Source organism: Notolepis coatsorum (genome assembly GCF_963971535.1).
Source record: "Notolepis coatsorum genome assembly, chromosome: 4".
Taxonomy (NCBI): Eukaryota; Metazoa; Chordata; class Actinopteri; order Aulopiformes; family Paralepididae; genus Notolepis; species Notolepis coatsorum.
Window position 1 is genome coordinate 115,002,432 of NC_140168.1, and position 20,302 is coordinate 115,022,733.

The 20,302-nt window shown below is 43.7% G+C and overlaps 1 protein-coding gene across 1 annotated transcript in view; it reads right to left on the bottom strand.

The window, feature by feature from the left end:
- LOC311226659 (retinal guanylyl cyclase 2-like) overlaps window positions 1-20,302 on the bottom strand; it is a gene marked incomplete at both ends in the record, with an annotated part of 241,454 nt that overhangs the window by 196,357 nt on the left and 24,795 nt on the right. Inside the window, 3 exons of the mRNA XM_084312075.1 lie at window positions 1,806-1,955; window positions 4,137-4,292; window positions 11,042-11,184. Of these exons, the coding sequence (XP_084168201.1) occupies window positions 1,806-1,955; window positions 4,137-4,292; window positions 11,042-11,184 (449 nt within the window). The remainder of the gene's footprint in view (window positions 1-1,805; window positions 1,956-4,136; window positions 4,293-11,041; window positions 11,185-20,302) is intronic.

The window sequence follows — 20,302 nt, forward strand, 5'->3', positions numbered from 1 at the left end:
TAATTCTCTTAGCCTTCCCCTTGCACCGCTTGTTGTAAATGTTCTGGAGGGTGGGAAGCCCCCCTCCAATTGTGCGTTCGGCTGAACGTGTCACTCTTTGTAGTCTGCTACGGTCTTGTGCAGTGCTATTCCCAAACCAGGAGGTGATGTTGCCGGTTAGGATGCTCTCTATTGTACATGAGTAGAAGTTCCTAAGGATCTTCTGACTGACTTGGAACTTCCTTAGGCGCCTGAGGAAGTAGAGGCGTTGTCGTGCCTTCTTCACAACACTGTCAATGTGTGTGGTCCATGTCAAGTCCTCGGATATGTGGGCTCCGAGGTACTTGAAACTGTTCACTCTCTCAACCGGTGCCCCGTCGATGCTGAGGGGGCTGTAGTCCTTGACCCCCGACCTCCTGAAGTCCACAATCATCTCTTTTGTTTTGCTGACGTTCAGGGAGAGGCAGTTCTCCTGACACCACTGTGACAGGTTCTCTACCTCTTCCAGGTAGGCCCTTTCGTCGTTGGCAGAGATCAGGCCCACCACTACTGTGTCATCAGCAAATTTGATGATGGTGTTGTTGTTCCGCTGTGCTACGCAGTCATGTGTGTACAGGGAGTAGAGGAGGGGGCTCAGAACACAGCCCTGGGGGGCCCCTATGTTGAGCGTGATGGATGAGGAGGTGCAGTTGCCGGCTCTTACCACCTGGGGTCTGCCCGTCAGGAAGTCCAAGACCCACTGGCAGAGGTCATAGTTCAAGCCCAGGTCCCTGAGCTTGGCTATGAGTTTGGAGGGGACTATGGTATTGAATGCTGAGCTGTAGTCGATGAACAGCATTCTCACATAGTTCCCCTGCCTCTTGTCCAGGTGTGATGCTGCTGTGTGCAGCACATGGGCTATGGCGTCCTCCGTGGACCTGTTGGGGCGATATGCAAATTGCAGAGGGTCCAGGTTGATGGGGAGGGAGGAACAGATGTAGCCCTTCACTAGCTTCTCAAAGCACTTCATGGCTATGGAGGTGAGGGCTACAGGGCGGTAGTCGTTGAGGCAAGCAGGCGTAGATTTTTTGGGTACAGGGATGATGGTGGACTTCTTCAGACAGGTGGGGATGACAGCCTGTTCCAAGGACAGGTTGAAGATGTCAGTGACATGATGGTAAGATGTGGGGAGTGTTGGTTGGAGTGGTTAAGAGACATGATGTTAGATCAGTACAGTGTTGGTTGGAGTGGTTAAGAGACATGATGTTAGATGTGGGGAGTGTTGGTTGGAGTGGTTAAGAGACATGATGGTAAGATGTGGGGAGTGTTGGTTGGAGTGGTTAAGAGACATTATGGTAAGATCAGTAGAGTGTTGGTTGGAGTGGTTAAGAGACATGATGTTAGATCAGTACAGTGTTGGTTGGAGTGGTTAAGAGACATGATGTTAGATCAGTACAGTGTTGGTTGGAGTGGTTAAGAGACATGATGTTAGATCAGTACAGTGTTGGTTGGAGTGGTTAAGAGACATGATGTTAGATCAGTACAGTGTTGGTTGGAGTAGTTAAGAGACATGATGTTAGATGTGGGGAGTGTTGGTTGGAGTGGTTAAGAGACATGATGTTAGATGTGCGGAGTGTTGGTTGGAGTAGTTAAGAGACATGATGTTAGATGTGGGAGTGTTGGTTGGAGTGGTTAAGAGACATGCTGGTAAGATGTGGGGAGTGTTGGTTGGAGTGGTTAAGATCTCCTGCAATGATAAAGGCTGCCTCTGGGAAGATGATGATGATGATGATGATGATGATGATGATGATGATGATGATGATGATGATGATGGACAACAAACTGACCTGGTTGAAGCCGCGGAACTCAAAGCCTCCCTCCGATTGGACCAGCTGGTCGCCAGTCACCCAGTGCCCGCCCCCTGCCTGGCGACGTTCCTCCACCGCCTTGGCAACGAAGTACACCATGTTATAGATGGTGCCAAACATAGGGGACACCTGCAGGAAGAGACACAACCATGTTATAGATGGTCCCAAACATAGGGGACACCTGCAGGAAGAGACACAACCATGTTATAGATGGTGCCAAACATAGGAGACACCTGCAGGAAGAGACACAACCATGTTATAGATGGTCCCAAACATAGGGGACACCTGAAACACAACCATGTTATAGATGGTCCCAAACATTGGGGACACCTGAAACACAACCATGTTATAGATGGTCCCAAACATAGGAGACACCTGAAACACAACCATGTTATAGATGGTGCCAAACATAGGAGACACCTGAAACACAACCATGTTATAGATGGTCCCAAACATAGGAGACACCTGAAACACAACCATGTTATAGATGGTCCCAAACATAGGGGACACCTGCAGGAAGAGACACAACCATGTTATAGATGGTCCCAAACATAGGGGACACCTGAAACACAACCATGTTATAGATGGTGCCAAACATAGGAGACACCTGCAGGAAGAGACACAACCATGTTATAGATGGTGCCAAACATAGGAGACACCTGAAACACAACCATGTTATAGATGGTGCCAAACATAGGGGACACCTGCAGGAAGAGACACAACCATGTTATAGATGGTCCCAAACATAGGGGACACCTGAAACACAACCATGTTATAGATGGTCCCAAACATAGGAGACACCTGAAACACAACCATGTTATAGATGGTCCCAAACATAGGAGACACCTGAAACACAACCATGTTATAGATGGTGCCAAACATAGGAGACACCTGCAGGAAGAGACACAAACATGTTATAGATGGTCCCAAACATAGGGGACACCTGAAACACAACCATGTTATAGATGGTGCCAAACATAGGAGACACCTGCAGGAAGAGACACAACCATGTTATAGATGGTGCCAAACATAGGAGACACCTGCAGGAAGAGACACAACCATGTTATAGATGGTGCCAAACATAGGAGACACCTGCAGGAAGAGACACAACCATGTTATAGATGGTCCCAAACATAGGAGACACCTGCAGGAAGAGACACAACCATGTTATAGATGGTCCCAAACATAGGAGACACCTGAAACACAACCATGTTATAGATGGTGCCAAACATAATACCTACAGGAAGAAACTTGTAATTGATAGGTTATAGGTCATCACAAACATAGGAGACACCGGATACCAAGTTCAGCAGCACAGAGTGAAGCTGGGAAGTGAATCAACTGTGTGAATTAGTATTTATAGAATAGCCCGCCTCTGTGGTGCGGGTGGGAGAGGTCGGCAATGCTCTTAACGCCTTCATTGCACACATAATTATTCCAAGTGATATTTTTTTTTTTAAAGCACCAATATCTCTTCTTCTTGTGAACCGTTTTCATTTTAAGTCAAATGAAAGCTCTTTTACTTCCTTCTCTAACTTAGTTTGAGGCTACTGACGTAAACAAAAGGGCAGTGCACAGGAACACCTGTGATTGGTCAGACATGTAGCTGAGAAATGCTGAGCGCTTGATTTGTTATAGAAGAGCAGGTCTTTCAGATAGCAACCAGTGGATAGTAGGTTGATAGCTAGTAGCTTGTTAACTACGTTTTGACCAAACAACCTTGCTACGTGATATTTGTACAGCCTACTGTAGCTCATGACATGCTACCGAGCTAATGCGTTGTTTGGTTTTTGTTTTGAAAACCCACGACACAATTGACACATTTCTTTTTTTATTTAACTATATGGGTGAATTAGAAAGTAATATTATGCAAACACAATAACTAATATTCAAACAGGCTACTGGCAAACAATTAATTTATGTTATCTGTTATGTAACCAAAGCAGCTGATGTTGGCAGTGGATGACAGGTCTGCAGGGTTAGGGTTCTATGGCTGTAGGGTTAGGGTTCTATGGCTGTGTGGTTAGGGTTCTATGGCTGTAGGGTTAGGGTTCTATGGCTGCAGGGTTAGGCTTCTATGGCTGTAGGGTTACGGTTCTATGGCTGTAGGGTTAGGGTTCTATGGCTGTGTGGTTAGGGTTCTATGGCTGTAGGGTTAGGGTTCTATGGCTGCAGGGTTAGGGTTCTATGGCTGTAGGGTTCTATGGCTGTGTGGTTAGGGTTCTATGGCTGTAGGGTTAGGGTTCTATGGCTGTGTGGTTAGGGTTCTATGGCTGTAGGGTTAGGGTTCTATGGCTGTGTGGTGTTTACCTCAGTAGCATCTATAGAGGAGCGGATCTCACGGCTGATCTGAGCATCAAGGAACGCTTGGTAGAAACTCTGGTCTGAATCCATGGTGATCGTTACCATGGAGCTGTAGGCATGACGTAGGCGCGTTTCATTGGTCAGTTGGGGGAATATTGTGTCCTGATTGGACAGAGAGAAAGCAGTCAGTCAGCCAGCCAGTTGAATAATTATTTAAAGCTACTTAATGTATAATTCTTAATAGGCTAGTGACAAATTAATGCCCCCAAAGTTTTTAGATACCCCTACTGAACATAGAACAAAACACAGCAATGCTTTTCCTCATCTCAAAGGTCTTGGATTCTTGTATGAAAATATTTTACTGGAAAAATGGTTACATTGATAAATGTTGTTATACATCCCAAAATGACAAAATATAAAATATAAACTCTTATAGATTAATAATGCAAGCTCTGAGAGCCTTCAATGTTGACGTGCTGGTAGTCATATAGGAAATATAGACCTATAAACACATACCTAAAATAATAATATAGACCTAAAATAATAATATAGACCTATAAACACATACCTAAAATAATAATAGACCTATGAACACATACCTAAAATAATAATATAGACCTATGAACACATTCCTAAAATAATAATATAGACCTATAAACACATACCTAAAATAATAATATAGACCTATAAACACATACCTAAAATAATAATATAGACCTAAAATAATAATATAGACCTATGAACACATACCTAAAATAATAATATAGACCTATAAACACATACCTAAAATAATAATATAGACCTAAAATAATAATATAGACCTATGAACACATACCTAAAATAATAATATAGACCTATAAACACATACCTAAAATAATAATATAGACATATAAACACATACCTAAAATAATAATATCGACCTAAAATAATAATATAGACCTATAAACACATACCTAAAATAATAATATAGACCTATAAACACATACCTAAAATAATAATATAGACCTAAAATAATAATATAGACCTATAAACACATACCTAAAATAATAATAGACCTATGAACACATACCTAAAATAATAATATAGACCTATGAACACATTCCTAAAATAATAATATAGACCTATAAACACATACCTAAAATAATAATATAGACCTATAAACACACACCTAAAATAATAATATAGACCTAAAATAATAATATAGACCTATGAACACATACCTAAAATAATAATATAGACCTATAAACACATACCTAAAATAATAATATAGACCTAAAATAATAATATAGACCTATGAACACATACCTAAAATAATAATATAGACCTATAAACACATACCTAAAATAATAATATAGACCTATAAACACATACCTAAAATAATAATATCGACCTAAAATAATAATATAGACCTATGAACACATACCTAAAATAATAATATGTGAGAATGGCGCTGCTCCGACCGGCCGCCTTTCTGTTAGCTCCGTCGAGACTGTGCTTACTTTTGTTAATTTTTATAGTTTTAAGAGTTTTATTTGCACCAACTGTTGGTGCATTATATGTGTATGACCGTCAGTCACTCATTGACATTGGATTAAGGAAAACTTACCGACTGGATTGCTCTCTGGATCGGATTGCTGAACAACAACAGTGGCCAGCGGAGATCCTTTGTTGCGGCCGAAGCAAGGAAAAGGCGCGACGACGAGGTAGAAGAGCCGGCGTCCGAAACAGATTGAGATCCAAGCGACACAGAACCACATTGCCCAGCATATTGTTGGCCAATGTGCAATCGATAGGAAACAAACTGGACGACATCAGAGCACGGATCCAATTCCAGAGGGACATTCGGGACTGCAACGTCCTCTGTTTCACAGAGACTTGGCTGTCTCCAGACGTCCCAAACCATGCAATAGAACCGGCAGATCACTTCTTCGTTCTCCGCAAGGACCGAACGGCAGAAGAATCACTAAAGACGAAAGGAGGCGGCATAGCTTTCATGGTAAACAAGGAGTGGTGCGATATAGGCAACGCAAAGGAATTGTCTAACCACTGCTCCCCAGACCTGGAGTATATCACCATCAAATGCCGACCCTTCTTTCTCCCGAGGGAGCTAACGTCCATCATCATGATCGGAGTGTACATTCCACCACAAGCGAACACTGGGGCCGCACTTTCAAAGCTACACGACGAGGTAAACAAACTACAGATAGCTAACGTTGACGCTGCCATTTTGGTTCTGGGCGATTTCAACAGCGCGTGTCTTAAAAAGGTGTTGCCGAATTTCTATCAGCATGTGACCTGTCCCACCAGAGGCGAGAACATATTAGACCATGTATACTCGCAATTTAAGAATGGGTACAAGTCACAGGCTCTTAGTCCATTCGGTAAGTCCGATCACGCCGCCATCTTTCTTTTGCCAAAATATAAACAGAGTCTTAAGCGAACGCCGGTAGTATCGCGAGAGGTTAAGCGTTGGACTGTGACGTCAGAGGAGACACTCCAGGCTGCACTTGAATGCACAGACTGGAATGTATTCCGTGATAACACAGCCAATATTAACGAATACACTGAAACGGTGCTTGACTTTGTCTGTACTCTGGTAGAAGAAACAATCCCCTCTACCACAATTAGAATCTACCCAAATCAAAAGCCCTGGGTAGATAAATCCGTCCGTGAGGCTCTGAAAGTGCGCACCTCAGCCTACAACACCGGGCTTGTGACAGGCAACATGGATGAACACAAGATGGCAAGATACAACATCAGGAGAGCAGTAATAGAGGCAAAACGGCGTTATAGGGATAAAGTTGAACTTCAGTTTGAACAGGCTGACTCTAGAGGTATGTGGCAGGGCCTCAGAACAATGACAGATTACAAAGGCACCTCCCTCAAACTGAACAGTGAGATCTCCTTAGCAAATGATCTCAATACCTTCTATGCGAGGTTTGAGGCTGTGAATAACAACACCAGCCTACAAGCCACAGCAATGGGGGGGGGGGTCTGCTGATGGAGACTCAGTGTTCAGGGTAACAGAGCATGAGGTGAGGCGGACCTTTAAAAAAGTGAATATCAGGAAGGCAGCAGGACCGGACGGCATCCCCGGCCGCGTCCTAAAAGTCTGTGCCGACCAACTGGCCCCGGTATTCACTGACATCTTTAACCTGTCCTTAGAACAGGCTGTCATCCCCACCTGTCTGAAGAAGTCCACCATCATCCCTGTACCCAAAAAATCTACGCCCGCTTGCCTCAACGACTACCGCCCTGTAGCTCTCACCTCCATAGCCATGAAGTGCTTTGAGAAGCTAGTGAAGGGCTACATCTGTTCCTCCCTCCCCATCAACCTGGACCCGCTGCAATTTGCATACCGCCCTAACAGGTCCACGGAGGACGCCATAGCCCATGTGCTGCACACAGCAGCATCACACCTGGACAAGAGGCAGGGGAACTATGTGAGAATGCTGTTCATCGACTACAGCTCAGCATTCAATACCATAGTCCCCTCCAAACTCATAGCCAAGCTCAGGGACCTGGGCTTGAACTATGACCTCTGCCAGTGGGTCTTGGACTTCCTGACTGGCAGACCCCAGGTGGTAAGAGCAGGCAACTGCACCTCCTCATCCATCACGCTCAACATAGGGGCCCCCCAGGGCTGTGTTCTGAGCCCCCTCCTCTACTCCATGTACACACATGACTGCGTGGCACAGCGGAACAACAACACAATCATCAAATTTGCTGATGACACAGTAGTGGTGGGCCTTATCTCTGCCAACAACGAGAGGGCCTACCTGGAAGAGGTAGAGAATCTGTCACAGTGGTGTCAGGAGAACTGCCTCTCCCTGAACATCAGCAAAACAAAAGAGATGATTGTGGACTTCAGGAGGTCGGGAGTCAAGGACTACAGCCCCCTCAGCATCGACGGGGCACCGGTTGAGAGAGTGAACAGTTTCAAGTACCTCGGAGCCCACATATCCGAGGACTTGACATGGACCACACACATTGACAGTGTTGTGAAGAAGGCATGACAACGCCTCTACTTCCTCAGGCGCCTAAGGAAGTTCCAAGTCAGTCAGAAGATCCTTAAGAACTTCTACTCATGTACAATAGAGAGCATCCTGACTGGCAACATCACCTCCTGGTTTGGGAATAGCACTGCACAAGACCGAAGCAGACTACAAAGAGTGACACGTTCAGCCGAACGCACAATTGGAGGGGGGCTTCCCACCCTCCAGAACATTTACAACAAGCGGTGCAGGGGTAAGGCTAAGAGAATCATCAAGGACTCCAGCCACCCGAACAACTGCCTCTTTGAACTGCTGCGGTCAGGCAAGCGATACCGGAGTCTTAAGGCGAGCACAGAAAGACTCAGAAGAAGCTTCTATCCCCAGGCCATCAGGCTGCTCAACGAACAATAAACACTATGCAACAACCATCAAATGCACACAGCACACCCACACTCACTTTAAACAAACAACACACTGCAGCACCCACTCTCCACACTTTAGATCACCTAAACACACTTTATATTTATTGGTAAAGGATTTGCACTACAACTCGTACACCTTACTGTAAATTGTACCTAAATTGTACCTCATCCCATTTCTGCTTTGCACTATATGGTATTGTATATTAGTACATTGCATAGTATATTGTATATTGTATGGTAACTCAGTTACTTCTATTCAGCATCGAACATTGTACATAATGTCTATACTGAACACTGTGACCTCTATTTTTACTTCTAATTTACATGCTATACTATCTTATTTCATACTTATCTTGTCTAGCACAGTCTCTGGAGCGTAACAGTAAGAAGCATTTTGTATAAAAGTATTCTGTACTTCTGTATGACAACTATTAAAGAAACTTGAAACTTGAATATAGACCTATGAACACTTACCTAAAATAATAATATAGACCTATAAACACATACCTAAAATAATAATATAGACCTATGAACACTTACCTAAAATAATAATATAGACCTATGAACACATACCTAAAATAATAATATAGACCTATGAACACATACCTAAAATAATAATATAGACCTATAAACACATACCTAAAATAATAATATAGACATATAAACACTTACCTAAAATAATAATATAGACCTATGAACACATACCTAAAATAATAATATAGACCTATAAACACATACCTAAAATAATAATATAGACCTATAAACACATACCTAAAATAATAATATAGACCTATAAACACATACCTAAAATAATAATATAGACCTATAAACACATACCTAAAATAATAATATAGACCTATAAACACATACCTAAAATAATAATATAGACCTATAAACACATACCTAAAATAATAATATAGACCTATAAACACATACCTAAAATAATAATATAGACCTATAAACACATACCTAAAATAATAATATAGACCTATAAACACATACTTAAAATAATAATATAGACCTATGAACACATACTTAAAATAATAATATAGACCTATGAACACATACCTAAAATAATAACATAGACCTATGAACACATACCTAAAATAATAACATAGACCTATGAACACATACTTAAAATAATAATATAGACCTATGAACACATACTTAAAATAATAATATAGACCTATGAACACATACCTAAAATAATAATATAGACCTATGAACACATACTTAAAATAATAATATAGACCTATGAACAGGGTTCATCAGGTAGGGTTAGTAGGGTAGTTAAGGGTTCATCAGGTAGGGTTAGTAGGGTAGTTAAGGGTTCATCAGGTAGAGTTAGTAGGGTAGTTAAGGGTTCATCAGGTAGGGTTAGTAGGGTAGTTAAGGGTTCATCAGGTAGGGTTAGTAGGGTAGTTAAGGGTTCATCAGGTAGGGTTAGTAGGGTAGTTAAGGGTTCATCAGGTAGGGTTAGTAGGGTAGTTAAGGGTTCATCAGGTAGGGTTAGTAGGGTAGTTAAAGGTTCATCAGGTAGGGTTAGTAGGGTAGTTAAGGGTTCATCAGGTAGGGTTAGTAGGGTAGTTAAGGGTTCATCAGGTAGGGTTAGTAGGGTAGTTAAGGGTTCATCAGGTAGGGTTAGTAGGGTAGTTAAGGGTTCATCAGGTAGGGTTAGTAGGGTAGTTAAGGGTTCATCAGGTAGGGTTAGTAGGGTAGTTAAAGGTTCATCAGGTAGGGTTAGTAGGGTAGTTAAGGGTTCATCAGGTAGGGTTAGTAGGGTAGTTAAGGGTTCATCAGGTAGGGTTAGTAGGGTAGTTAAGGGTTCATCAGGTAGGGTTAGTAGGGTAGTTAAGGGTTCATCAGGTAGGGTTAGTAGGGTAGTTAAGGGTTCATCAGGTAGGGTTAGTAGGGTAGTTAAGGGTTCATCAGGTAGGGTTAGTAGGGTAGTTAAGGGTTCATCAGGTAGGGTTAGTAGGGTAGTTAAGGGTTCATCAGGTAGGGTTAGTAGGGTAGTTAAGGGTTCATCAGGTAGGGTTAGTAGGGTAGTTAAGGGTTCATCAGGTAGGGTTAGTAGGGTAGTTAAGGGTTCATCAGGTAGGGTTAGTAGGGTAGTTAAAGGTTCATCAGGTAGGGTTAGTAGGGTAGTTAAGGGTTCATCAGGTAGGGTTAGTAGGGTAGTTAAGGGTTCATCAGGTACGGTTAGTAGGGTAGTTAAGGGTTCATCAGGTAGGGTTAGTAGGGTAGTTAAGGGTTCATCAGGTAGGGTTAGTAGGGTAGTTAAAGGTTCATCAGGTAGGGTTAGTAGGGTAGTTAAGGGTTCATCAGGTAGGGTTAGTAGGGTAGTTAAGGGTTCATCAGGTAGGGTTAGTAGGGTAGTTAAGGGTTCATCAGGTAGGGTTAGTAGGGTAGTTAAGGGTTCATCAGGTAGGGTTAGTAGAGTAGTTAAGGGTTCATCAGGTAGGGTTAGTAGGGTAGTTAAGGGTCTTTATACCTGGTAAGGCATGGCGTACAGCAGAGCGTCGTAGGGAATGAACACATAGCCATCTGATATCATCCCATTGTCCAAAGCAGCCAATAGGAGCTGCTTCTGGTCCTCTCCACCAAACAGCACTGAACCCATACACAGGATCACCACTAGGGGCAGAAGATACATCAACATGACACAGGATCACCACTAGGGGAAGCAGATACATCAACATGACACAGGATCACCACTAGGGGAAGAAGATACATCAACATGACACAGGATCACCACTAGGGGAAGAAGATACATCAACATGACACAGGATCACCACTAGGGGAAGAAGATACATCAACATGACACAGGATCACCACTAGGGGAAGAAGATACATCAACATGACACAGGATCACCACTAGGGGAAGAAGATACATCAACATGACACAGGATCACCACTAGGGGAAGAAGATACATCAACATGACACAGGATCACCACTAGGGGAAGAAGATACATCAACATGACACAGGATCACCACTAGGGGAAGAAGATACATCAACATGACACAGGATCACCACTAGGGGAAGAAGATACATCAACATGACACAGGATCACCACTAGGGGAAGAAGATACATCAACATGACACAGGATCACCACTAGGGGAAGAAGATACATCAACATGACACAGGATCACCACTAGGGGAAGAAGATACATCAACATGACACAGGATCACCACTGGGGGAAGAAGATACATCAACATTTAAAGATATAACATGTAACATTTCTGCATTAAAACATCTAAAAACGACTATTGTGTTGAGTTGTGTACTCATATTATCCCAAGTGTTTCGAACAACAACAAACCCAGAGGAATCCGTCATGTCCATCAGTTAACATTGTGTTACATTTGGTTGTCTGTCAATGGCGTCGTACACCCTTTCAGGCACATTGAGACCCAGCCAGCAGGGGGTGCTATTCATTATATCTTCAACATCTAAGCCAGGTACCAGACCAAAGAAAGACAACATCCCAAACGACCTGTCCACATGGAAGACACACGTGCCCCCCCCCCCCCCCCCCCTCCTTGCTGTTGTTGTGAAAGGCCTGCTTGCCCGTATACTGGACACCATCTCCATCACTACTATACTACCTGGAGACACCATCCCCATCACTACTATACTACCTGGAGACACCATCTCCATCACTACTATACTACCTGGAGACACCATCCCCATCACTACTATACTACCTGGAGACACCATCTCCATCACTACTATACTACCATGGCCTGTAGACACCTCTCCATCACTACTATACTACCATGGCCTGTAGACACCATCTCCATCACTACTATACTACCATGGCCTGTAGACACCATCTCCATCACTACTATACTACCTGGAGACACCATCCCCATCACTACTATACTACCTGGAGACACCATCTCCATCACTACTATACTACCTGGAGACACCATCCCCATCACTACTATACTACCTGGAGACACCATCTCCATCACTACTATACTACCTGGAGACACCATCCCCATCACTACTATACTACCTGGAGACACCATCCCCATCACTACTATACTACCTGGAGACACCATCCCCATCACTACTATACTACCTGGAGACACCATCCCCATCACTACTATACTACCATGGCCTGTAGACACCATCTCCATCACTACTATACTACCATGGCCTGTAGACACCATCTCCATCACTACTATACTACCATGGCCTGTAGACACCATCTCCATCACTACTATACTACCATGGCCTGTAGACACCATCTCCATCACTACTATACTACCATGGCCTGTAGACACCATCTCCATCACTACTATACTACCATGGCCTGTAGACACCATCTCCATCACTACTATACTACCATGGCCTGTATCTCCATCCCCATCACTACTATACTACCATGGCCTGTAGACACCATCCCCATCACTACTATACTACCATGGCCTGGAGACACCATCTCCATCACTACTATACTACCATGGCCTGTAGACACCATCTCCATCACTACTATACTGCCATGGCCTGTAGACACCATCTCCATCACTACTATACTACCATGACCTGTATCTCCATCTCCATCACTACTATACTACCATGGCCTGTAGACACCTCTCTATCACTACTATACTACCATGGCCTGTATCTCCATCACTACTATACTACCATGGCCTGTAGACACCATCTCCATCACTACTATACTACCATGGCCTGTATCTCCATCACTACTATACTACCATGGCCTGTAGACACCTCTCCATCACTACTATACTACCATGGCCTGTAGACACCTCTCCATCACTACTATACTACCATGGCCTGTATCTCCATCACTACTATACTACCATGGCCTGTAGACACCATCTCCATCACTACTATACTACCATGGCCTGTATCTCCATCCCCATCACTACTATACTACCATGGCCTGTAGACACCATCCCCATCACTACTATACTACCATGGCCTGTAGACACCATCTCCATCACTACTATACTACCATGGCCTGTATCTCCATCACTACTATACTACCATGGCCTGTAGACACCTCTCCATCACTACTATACTACCATGGCCTGTAGACACCATCTCCATCACTACTATACTACCATGGCCTGTATCTCCATCTCCATCACTACTATACTACCTGGAGACACCATCTCCATCACTACTATACTACCATGGCATGTAGACACCATCTCCATCACTACTATACTACCATGGCATGTAGACACCATCTCCATCACTACTATACTACCATGGCCTGTAGACACCATCTCCATCACTACTATACTACCATGGCCTGTAGACACCATCTCCATCACTACTATACTACCATGGTCTGGAGACACCATCTCCATCACTACTATACTACCATGGTCTGGAGACACCATCTCCATCACTACTATACTACCATGGCCTGTATCTCCATCACTACTATACTACCATGGCCTGTATCTCCATCTCCATCACTACTATACTACCATGGCCTGTAGACACCATCTCCATCACTACTATACTACCATGGCCTGTATCTCCATCTCCATCACTACTATACTACCATGGCCTGTATCTCCATCACTACTATACTACCATGGCCTGTATCTCCATCACTACTATACTACCATGGCCTGTAGACACCATCTACATCACTACTATACTACCATGGCCTGTATCTCCATCTCCATCACTACTATACTACCATGGCCTGTATCTCCATCTCCATCACTACTATATTACCATGGCCTGTATCTCCATCTCCATCACTACTATACTACCATGGTCTGGAGACACCTCTCCATCACTACTATACTACCATGGCCTGTATCTCCATCTCCATCACTACTATACTACCATGGTCTGGAGACACCTCTCCATCACTACTATACTACCATGGCCTGTATCTCCATCTCCATCACTACTATACTACCATGGTCTGGAGACACCTCTCCATCACTACTATACTACCATGGCCTGTATCTCCATCTCCATCACTACTATACTACCATGGCCTGGAGACACCATCTCCATCACTACTATACTACCATGGCCTGTAGACACCTCTCCATCACTACTATACTACCATGGCCTGTATCTCCATCTCCATCACTACTATACCACCATGGCCTGTAGACACCTCTCCATCACTACTATACTACCATGGCCTGTAGACACCTCTCCATCACTACTATACTACCATGGCCTGTAGACACCATCTCCATCACTACTATACTACCATGGCCTGTAGACACCATCTCCATCACTACTATACTACCATGGCCTGTAGACACCATCTCCATCACTACTATACTACCATGGCCTGTAGACACCATCTCCATCACTACTATACTACCATGGCCTGTAGACACCATCTCCATCACTACTATACTACCATGGCCTGTATCTCCATCTCCATCACTACTATACTACCATGGCCTGTAGACACCTCTCCATCACTACTATACTACCATGGCCTGTATCTCCATCTCCATCACTACTATACTACCATGGCCTGTAGACACCATCCCCATCACTACTATACTACCATGGCCTGGAGACACCATCTCCATCACTACTATACTACCATGACCTGTAGACACCTCTCCATCACTACTATACTACCATGGCCTGTAGACACCTATCCATCACTACTATACTACCATGGCCTGTAGACACCATCTCCATCACTACTATACTACCATGGCCTGTAGACACCTCTCCATCACTACTATACTACCATGGCCTGTAGACACCATCTCCATCACTACTATACTACCATGGCCTGTAGACACCTCTCCATCACTACTATACTACCATGGCCTGTAGACACCATCTCCATCACTACTATACTACCATGGCCTGTATCTCCATCTCCATCACTACTATACTACCATGGCCTGTAGACACCATCTCCATCACTACTATACTACCATGGCCTGTATCTCCATCTCCATCACTACTATACTACCATGGCCTGTATCTCCATCTCCATCACTACTATACTACCATGGCCTGTAGACACCATCTCCATCACTACTATACTACCATGGCCTGTATCTCCATCTCCATCACTACTATACTACCATGGCCTGTAGACACCATCTCCATCACTACTATACTACCATGGCCTGTAGACACCATCTCCATCACTACTATACTACCATGGCCTGTATCTCCATCTCCATCACTACTATACTACCATGGCCTGTATCTCCATCTCCATCACTACTATACTACCATGACCTGTAGACACCATCTCCATCACTACTATACTACCATGGCCTGTAGACACCATCTCCATCACTACTATACTACCATGGCCTGTATCTCCATCTCCATCACTACTATACTACCATGGCCTGTATCTCCATCTCCATCACTACTATACTACCATGGCCTGTTGACACCATCCCCATCACTACTATACTACCATGGCCTGGAGACACCATCCCCATCACTACTATACTACCATGGCCTGTAGACACCATCCCCATCACTACTATACTACCATGGCCTGTAGACACCTCTCCATCACTACTATACTACCATGGCCTGTAGACACCATCTCCATCACTACTATACTACCATGGTCTGTATCTCCATCCCCATCACTACTATACTACCATGGCCTGTATCTCCATCTCCATCACTACTATACTACCATGGCCTGTAGACACCATCTCCATCACTACTATACTACCATGGCCTGTATCTCCATCTCCATCACTACTATACTACCATGGCCTGTAGACACCATCTCCATCACTACTATACTACCATGGCCTGTATCTCCATCTCCATCACTACTATACTACCATGGCCTGTATCTCCATCTCCATCACTACTATACTACCATGGCCTGTAGACACCATCTCCATCACTACTATACTACCATGGCCTGTAGACACCATCCCCATCACTACTATACTACCATGGCCTGTAGACACCATCTCCATCACTACTATAGTACCATGGCCTGTAGACACCATCCCCATCACTACTATACTACCATGGCCTGTAGACACCTCTCCATCACTACTATACTACCATGGCCTGTAGACACCATCTCCATCACTACTGTACTACTATGGCCTGTAGACACCTCTCCATCACTACTATACTACCATGGCCTGGAGACACCATCTCCATCACTACTATACTACCATGGCCTGTATCTCCATCTCCATCACTACTATACTACCATGGCCTGTAGACACCATCTCCATCACTACTATACTACCATGGCCTGTAGACACCTCTCCATCACTACTATACTACCATGGCCTGTAGACACCATCTCCATCACTACTATACTACCATGGCCTGGAGACACCATCTCCATCACTACTATACTACCATGGCCTGTAGACACCATCTCCATCACTACTATACTACCATGGCCTGTAGACACCTCTCCATCACTACTATACTACCATGGCCGGTATCTCCATCTCCATCACTACTATACTACCATGGCCTGTATCTCCATCTCCATCACTACTATACTACCATGGCCTGTATCTCCATCTCCATCACTACTATACTACCATGGCCTGTATCTCCATCACTACTATACTACCATGGCCTGTATCTCCATCACTACTATACTACCATGGCCTGTAGACACCATCTCCATCACTACTATACTACCATGGCCTGTATCTCCATCTCCATCACTACTATACTACCATGGCCTGTATCTCCATCTCCATCACTACTATACTACCATGGCCTGTATCTCCATCTCCATCACTACTATACTACCATGGTCTGGAGACACCTCTCCATCACTACTATACTAACATGGCCTGTATCTCCATCTCCATCACTACTATACTACCATGGTCTGGAGACACCTCTCCATCACTACTATACTACCATGGCCTGTATCTCCATCTCCATCACTACTATACTACCATGGCCTGTAGACACCTCTCCATCACTACTATACTACCATGGCCTGGAGACACCATCTCCATCACTACTATACTACCATGGCCTGTAGACACCTCTCCATCACTACTATACTACCATGGCCTGTATCTCCATCTCCATCACTACTATACCACCATGGCCTGTAGACACCATCTCCATCACTACTATACTACCATGGCCTGTAGACACCTCTCCATCACTACTATACTACCATGGCCTGCATCTCCATCTCCATCACTACTATACTACCATGGCCTGTAGACACCATCTCCATCACTACTATACTACCATGGCCTGTAGACACCATCTCCATCACTACTATACTACCATGGCCTGTAGACACCATCTCCATCACTACTATACTACCATGGCCTGTAGACACCATCTCCATCACTACTATACTACCATGGCCTGTAGACACCATCTCCATCACTACTATACTACCATGGCCTGTATCTCCATCTCCATCACTACTATACTACCATGACCTGTAGACACCATCTCCATCACTACTATACTACCATGGCCTGGAGACACCATCTCCATCACTACTATACTACCATGGCCTGTAGATACCTCTCCATCACTACTATACTACCATGGTCTGTAGACACCATCTCCATCACTACTATACTACCATGGCCTGTAGACACCTCCCCATCACTACTATAATACCATGGCCTGTAGACACCATCTCCATCACTACTATACTACCATGGCCTGTAGACACCTCTCCATCACTACTATACTACCATGGCCTGTATCTCCATCTCCATCACTACTATACCACCATGGCCTGTAGACACCATCTCCATCACTACTATACTACCATGGCCTGTAGACACCTCTCCATCACTACTATACTACCATGGCCTGCATCTCCATCTCCATCACTACTATACTACCATGGCCTGTAGACACCATCTCCATCACTACTATACTACCATGGCCTGTAGACACCATCTCCATCACTACTATACTACCATGGCCTGTAGACACCATCTCCATCACTACTATACTACCATGGCCTGTAGACACCATCTCCATCACTACTATACTACCATGGCCTGTAGACACCATCTCCATCACTACTATACTACCATGGCCTGTATCTCCATCTCCATCACTACTATACTACCATGACCTGTAGACACCATCTCCATCACTACTATACTACCATGGCCTGGAGACACCATCTCCATCACTACTATACTACCATGGCCTGTAGATACCTCTCCATCACTACTATACTACCATGGTCTGTAGACACCATCTCCATCACTACTATACTACCATGGCCTGTAGACACCTCCCCATCACTACTATAATACCATGGCCTGTAGACACCATCTCCATCACTACTATACTACCATGGCCTGTAGACACCATCTCCATCACTACTATACTACCATGGCCTGTATCTCCATCTCCATCACTACTATACTACCATGGCCTGTATCTCCATCCCCATCACTACTATACTACCATGGCCTGTATCTCCATCTCCATCACTACTATACTACCATGGCCTGTATCTCCATCTCCATCACTACTATACTACCATGGCCTGTATCTCCATCCCCATCACTACTATACTACCATGGCCTGTATCTCCATCTCCATCACTACGACAGCAACCACAGTACATAGACAGACATATTTAAATCATCCAGATTTTACAGCGTCCCTGGACTAGAAATTATTTTAGTACATTTTCATAATATTACACAAGGGGGCGTGGTCAGTGCTCTAGAGGTCAGTGCTCTAAATCCACCTACTGTACCTCGATCATGTGTGGACATATGTGATGTGTAGATTGTAGATTATTATGTGATGTGTAGATTATAGATTATTATGTGATGTGTAGATTATAGATTATATGTGATGTGGAGATTATAGATTATAGATTATATGTGATGTGTAGATTATAGATTATATGTGATGTGTAGATTATAGATTATATGTGATGTGTAGATTATAGATTATATGTGATGTGTAGATTATAGATTATATGTGATGTGTAGATTATAGATTATAGATTATATGTGATGTGTAGATTATAGATTATATGTGATGTGTAGATTATATGTTATGTGTAGATTATAGATTATATGTGATGTGTAGATTATAGATTATATGTGATGTATAGATAATAGATTATATGTGATGTGTAGATAATAGATTATATGTGATGTGTAGATTATAGATTATATGTGATGTGGAGATTATATGTGATGTGTAGATTATATGTGATGTTGTAGTGGGTGCTATGGACATAATTCACCATTGTATTGTTTTGATGTATTGATGGGGCACTGTCACTTTAAGGAGGTTGGTTGGGGTTGGGCTTGGAGAAGACGCGCTGGTGGAATGTCATTGATAAAATGTTTGTTTACTACGAGCTGTCGGAGACTAGCACGGCATAGATCTGACAGCTGTCACTTGTGCTAAAAATATAATAAATGACACACGGCTTGGTGTTGTCGCAAGATAGAAATTGTGCGTTTCTCCTTTCCGACGATTTCTACATTGGTTATAAGTTTTGAAGACCTCTCCATCACTACTATACTACCATGGCCTGGAGACACCATCCCCATCACTACTATACTACCATGGCCTGTAGACACCATCCCCATCACTACTATACTACCATGGCCTGTAGACACCATCTCCATCACTACTATACTACCATGGTCTGTATCTCCATCCCCATCACTACTATACTACCATGGCCTGTATCTCCATCTCCATCACTACTATACTACCATGGCCTGTAGACACCATCTCCATCACTACTATACTACCATGGCCTGTATCTCCATCTCC